General features: G+C 25.1%; 1 protein-coding gene across 1 annotated transcript in view; it reads left to right on the top strand.

Annotated features, from left to right (window-relative positions):
- Positions 1-799: 799 nt before the first annotated feature.
- The window catches only part of LOC114944626 (tachykinin-like peptides receptor 86C), a 49405-nt gene continuing 43117 nt past the window's right edge, over positions 800-7087 (top strand). The window contains exon 1 of the mRNA XM_085487738.1: positions 800-2408. Coding sequence (XP_085343864.1) covers positions 2114-2408 — 295 coding nt within the window. The 5' untranslated portion in view covers positions 800-2113. The remainder of the gene's footprint in view (positions 2409-7087) is intronic.

Here is a 7087-nt window from a genome sequence, read left to right as displayed (position 1 = left end):
AATAAAATTTTATAAAAATCTTTCTTTAATGGTAAAAGTCGACCAAACTGGCAATCATTTATTATAAATAATTAGTTAAAATACAACGTTTCGGCTGTCATTGCAGCTCTTTTCACAAGTAAATCTATAAAAAGTTACATAAAAATAATTATAATTTTAATACATTTCATCGCGACAAATAATTATAAATTCATATACAAAAATATGTTACATACCAAACGTAAATGCATAATAAATTAATACAGTAAGTCAAATTTACTGCATACCACCGACAATATTCATCATTGTTTTAATGAACAATGTAGACTTGACAGAAGTAAGCAAAAAATAAATAGATGTTAACAGTTAGCAAGAATCTTAGTCACTAACCTTTTAATAAAATAAAATTTTATAATAAAATAATATAAAGTAAATTAAAAAATAATTTAAATAGTGGTAAAATGTATTTTTTATAATAGAGATCACAATCTACGTTACACCTTATAAAAGATTCTTTATAGAAGATATTTTGATGCATATCTGCATGCAAAAACATGTTATATCTGAGAAATATCTCACTGCACGTGGTGCAAATCTCTCTTTATCCTGAGGAACAGCTATCATAAATCGACGAACGTGATGATATCTAGCTTGAATCGTAGCAGACACTCTTGTATTTTCCCATCAGCTGACACTTGCGCCAAGTGGAAATCTCGACCGGGTAGGTGACGAAGGAAAGGGATGTGAGGGTGCGCATGGTGCGCACGCATCGCTGAATGAACACGCTTTTGAGAAGCATTCAGTTTCGCCGACAGGGTTCTTCGGTACGGTACCCTTACCGGTTAGTCTCTCTCATTCACTTCGGCTTGAACTATCTTTCGAGTGACGTAAATAGTGAGATACGCGCACCCCAATGTCTCGATTCTTTAACAATAGTATCACTGATATTATGATAGTGATTAACAACTTGACCAATAAATCGCGCGTCAATAAATGATGGGGATTGAACAACAAAAAATCAATATTCGACAAATATATAGACATATGTCATCAAGATCTTGGATGCAACATGACAAGCTTCGTTTTTTATTATCGTCAAGGACAATAACTTCGAAACAATTACGTCAACAATTTACAACTTCCATCGACCAATTACGAAGAAAAAGAAATGCACTAGTCAATAATATCGCGCTAAAGTGTACAATAAATACGAAGTACAGTTTAATCACAGGAAGAAATTTTATGGAACAGTGTAGTGCGTAGACATCATTTGTGTTTTGTAAAAATATGTTTCACAGTTTAATCGATGCTGTATTTATCTTAAAATTTAATAATAATGAATGTTAAATATTTATAATATATGAAATAAAACAACGTTATATACAAATAATATAATAATTAATCCGATACAATTAAACTGGTGGAATTAATACAGAATGAAAAAACTGTAAAATTTTTATTTGACTAAAAAGATTCTTAAAAAAAGTTAATTTTACATAATTAACTCAAATGTACGTGTATAATGTGTATAATTAACTCAAATGTAAAATTTATTTGAAGATAAAATATATCTCTTAAGATCGATTTATATGAAATAGATTTTGAAATAATGAACTTTATGAACTAGTTATCCGAAGTTAGAAGGTAAAGTGATATATAATAGGATTATTACAAGCAGCGTTTATTCCTATTTTGAAGACAATCATTATTATACTCTTAGGTAAACAATAATAAATTTAATGGAATATTTTATAGTAAAAAGATATTAAATCGAGAAATGATGCGAATAACAATATATATTTGGAAAACTTAATAAACATTATTTTTATCGGAAAACCATTAATATCTGTCGCACTGACTAAACAACGAATTATATAAGACTAGATTTCGATTAAGTCGTAAATTCGTATTTAGTCATATAAAGTCATGCACGTTTCTCTAATAAGAATGAATTATGTTAAACCACTATAAAATGCGACGATCATCAGTCTATTGCACGTGACGTGATTTTTGAAGAAAATCATAGTAACAGTTGATAAATTAATTCGACGTGCTATTCAAAAAAAGCTTTAACACAGAGTGATATAATAAAGTTCTCCGAATTACACAATTATCGAAGGCGACCCTTATAAATATGAATAACGTGACTCTGGAACGTGTATACAATTGCAGTGCATGGATCCTGGAGCTTAATATTACGCAGCTTTTAAGACTAAATCGTAGCGAGTTTCGTCATTTTATCGAGAACGTATTAAACAGATCAACGCAACCTGATATTCTTCGAGGAGCACTTTCGGACTGTATTTTTGTCAATCAGGAACGGCCATTTGATCTACCATGGTGGCAAAAACTCTTTTGGTCGCTGATATTCGCGGTGATACTGCTGGTTGCAACTGGTGGGAATATCATCGTAATGTGGATCGTACTTGGTAAGAAAATAAATTGCGCGAACGTGTTGCGGCATATACGAGGAATTTCCGTGTCGTTAGTGGTTTGCGTCCCTATAAATATAGCTTATTTCAAAATAAAATTTAAGTTTATTTATTATATATAGGATATCGTATATTTGTTTTCGTAATTAATAATTCGCATTCACAATAAATCACTTTTAAGAAAGATATAAATATAAATTAAATAAAACTAAACACACGTTTAAGATTTTTATTTAAGATTGATTATATCTGACAATTGATTATACTTTTGTTAGTTGATAGTTTTTTATTTTGTTACAAACCCTTAGTAGATATATTCTGCCATGACCTTAATTTGATAATTTTAATTTTCTAAATAATAAATACATGCTCGAAAAGTTTTTATTTTATCTTTGTTAAATATTACTTAAAATATTAATTAAATTATATATTTATATGTAATTAAATATTAATTAAATATAAATTAATATCTTGATAAAGATTTTAATAAATTTTTAGTTTTATATATATACAATATACATATATGTATATATACACACACATATTCTAAAAATATTACAATGTTATTATATGCAATATGAATATTATCAAAGATAAAATAAAGATATAAGATAAAAGATAAAATTTTAATATATACAGTATTAAAGTTTAGCTAAGTTTTATTATTTATTAAATAAACATAAATTTCAAATAATTGATATAATTTATAAAAAAAAAATCTTTTTACTATTCTTGATTTATGTTACGATATTTTGGGATATGAAATATATGCATTTTACAAAGTATATTGACATTTTATAAAAGCTTTTTTCCTTATTAGAAAATTAAAAATGAATCTACATTAACGCAAGTGTTCAGAGTGCATGGCCACATGTCGCATTCTTTTAATATAATAATATTACCTATTGCGTAATAAAGAAATGTTTAATTAAGAGATAATTGAGTTGAATTCTTAAGCTAGGCGCGTATGTTTGTAGCTTGAGGTTGTATGAGAAAGTTGCTTAGGCATTCTATTGATAACACAGAGTAAGGTAAGCATACGTGGTGAGTAATAGAGATGTTGTCATATCAAAAATATAGTTTGTTTTAATATAAATTATTTTGTTAATGTCACAATATATATAATTACAAGATTTATAATTGCTGTCACAAATTTATATTTCACAATTAATATTGCGCGCGTATGCAAACATCTTTTATAATTTTTAACGCAAAGATAAATATTTTTAAATTTATATGTTTTTGCAATAACACTAATAAAAATATAGAATATTTAAAAATTTATTACAATATGTGTGCGTGTATATATATATACATATACATATATATGATACCTCGTTGATAATATGTAAATAATATGTTAAATATGTTAATACACACACTGCATTGTTAATTTATAAGAAAGTATTATAGAAAATGATCATGAATATATAGTTATTATATACAATTCTGTCATTTAACTAAACATATGTTTACATGAAATGATTTATTTGAAAAATAATCACTTCAATTTTTTAAAATTAATATTAATATTTTTCTTTCGCGTAACAGAGTCTCTATTATATGAACCTTACATAAAGACTAAAATATTCAGTTGCTGAACTAAATATTTTATTTTTTATTTATTCTATGTTAAAAATCGTCTTTACCTTGATATACATAAAATAGATATTCGATAAGAATAAATACATCATAAAACGGAATAAATTGTTACATAAAATATGTCAATACGATAAAATATGTCAATAACAAAAAAGCATTTTAATGGTTATGGCTTATATATAAGTTTTATATAAGATTGTGCGCGAAATGTGTGCGTTTTAATTAGATATTGCAGGATAACAAATTTGTAAATAATGTGTATTAAATTTGAATTCTGTTATATTAACAGCATTAAATTATTGATTTCTGTTCCAAAATATACACACACATACATGTGAATATATATATATATATATATATATATATATATATAAAATATGTGTGTGTGTAAATGTATATATATATATGTATATATAATATACATATATATATATATATATATATATATATTATATATATTTAACATCATGTTTATTGACAATAATTTGATGAATTAATTTCTCGATAGAATTTCCAAACAGTAATTATCGCTTTTGATAATAAGATTAGGATGAATAAGATAAAGAGAGACATATATTGTAAATTGTTATTTTGTAATAGATCGACATTTTGTAAAAAAATTTTTTACAATTAATAGTTTTATAATAAATCGGAAAAATTACAAATAAACAATTATACTATAGATGTATATACATTTATTATTAATTATTGATAATAATTAATTATTATTCATTATTATTATTATTTGTTTGTTTATTTTTGTTATATATGTATATATGCAAGTGCTATACGTCTTGCTATAACAAGTGTTCTTAATTAGAAGCAATACATTTCAGTTGTAGCGAAGCGAAACAGAATCTAATATCTTTTTACGCAATCCACGTTCTGGAGATTTATGTTTTTATGTTGACCCTTGATTACACTTGATTACCTAAACATAAATCCTAATAAATACGCATATTGAAATCTCTCAGTTAATCTAACGTTGACTTATTTATATTTTATTTACATATGAATAAATTAAAAATATAAATAAAATAATTTAATATAAACATATCAATATGTTAATATAAAAATATCAATATATTTAAAAGTAAATAATTATTGTGATAGGTTTCTAAAACTTTCCAGGAAATAAATTAACAAAATTAGAGAAGAATTATAAAATGCAGAATGCCATTTATAAGCTAATTAGATATAACAATGATATTTTCAATTTTATAAACTTTTAATCATCTTATAAATGCTTATATGTGTATTTTATTACTAATCATATTGCTATCAATGCACATACTCTCTTATAATAATCGCATAATTCTAGAAATATTCAACAAGTTAATACATTAACTAATAAAATATTGATTTTTGTAATGGAAATATAATAATTAAAGACAAATATTTAATAATGATAGCTGACAGGAATAAGTAATATTTTAAATGTAAATTTATATTTTTATTAAGTATCTAATTACATATGTATAAGATTTAACTTTGATGATCACATTGATAAATAATACATTATTACATGCTATATTTACTACAAATATATTATATATATATATATATATATATATATATATATATATATATAATATATTATACATATATATATATATATATATAATCTTTTAAATAAATGATTTATATGATAATTATATTTACATCTCTCCTTTATAACAAAATAATACACAATTTGTTCATTAATTTTATTTATATTTTTTATTAAATTTAATACACAATTTATTCAATTTATTTTTATCCTCCGTGAAACGTAGGGAGTCATAAAATCCTATATAAAGTGTTCTACAAATAAAATCGCGTTTTAATGACATGTCTTTTTCTAATTTCTAGTTATTTATTGTAACAATGTAAATCAATAATCAAATTAAACTGTACTATTTTGTAAAATATACATATTAAATATGAATTTATATTTAAATATAAATTGTATTATATCTATATATATATTAAATTTTCTACATACTAATTACAATTAAAATTCTCTCTCTCTCTCTCTCTCTCTCTCTCTCTCTCTCGTTCTGAAATTGGATGACGCAAAGAGAGAATCGCATTATATAAGCGTTTATGAGCGTTTATCATTTACACGTATATCTACCTATTTAGCATTAGAAAACGGAAGCATTACACCACTTTCAAATGCATACTTGTTTTTTGTCGTATTTTTACAACCTTTAGAAGCTGCCACGAATCTGTATAGAAGTAATTGTAAAGGTATACGCTGCTTATATGAGAGAGATAATATGCAACGCGCGCGTTTCAATATAATTATAATTATAATAACAAAAATATATATTATAAAAGTTTGAATAAAGTCTATGTGATATATGTACCATTAACACAATGTTGCATAAATATTGAATATGCGAGATTTATGTGACAGTAAAACCTTTGTCTTAAAGTATTGTAATGCAGGAAGGCTTACATTTATTCTCTCTCTCTCTCTCTCTCTCTCTCTCTCTCTCTCTCTCTCTCTCTCTCTCTCTCTCTCTCTCTCTCTCTCTCTCTCTCTCTCTCTCTCTCTCTCTCTCTCTCTCTCTCTCTCTCTCTCTCTCCCCCCCCTCTCCCTCTCTCTCTCCCCTCTCTCTCTCCCTCTCTCTCTCCCTCTCTTTTTCTTTTAAAGTTATATATACATATATTCTACCTAAATATATATATATAATAAAAACACTGTTAAACGTAGTATGCGCACGTACCTATGTAAGATGTTCCAACCATGAGATGCCTCTTTAATAGCTGATTTTCTAGATAGTTTGGAGCCTTTTAACAAAAGATGTAAAAAAGAGAGATTATCATTTTTGAAAAGTTTGTCATCTTGTTGGGATATTGATGGTTTATCTCATTTTTTCACTTATTAAATAAAAATTTTCAATATAAACATATTTTGAGAATATAAATATTTAAACGTATATATATGATACCAGATTTTAATCTTGATGATACTGTTCATTTTATGCTACGAATTTTCTACTTAACAGGAGCCTGCAATGGCAGTTTATCTCATTTTTTAATTTATCATTTACATACAAAAATATATTTATAAAAACATATTAATA

This window comes from Nylanderia fulva, unplaced genomic scaffold (assembly GCF_048542155.1).
Source record: "Nylanderia fulva isolate GAGA-0341 unplaced genomic scaffold, ASM4854215v1 Scaffold6, whole genome shotgun sequence".
NCBI lineage: Eukaryota > Metazoa > Arthropoda > Insecta > Hymenoptera > Formicidae > Nylanderia > Nylanderia fulva.
This window is presented reverse-complemented; position numbering and strand designations above follow the sequence as displayed.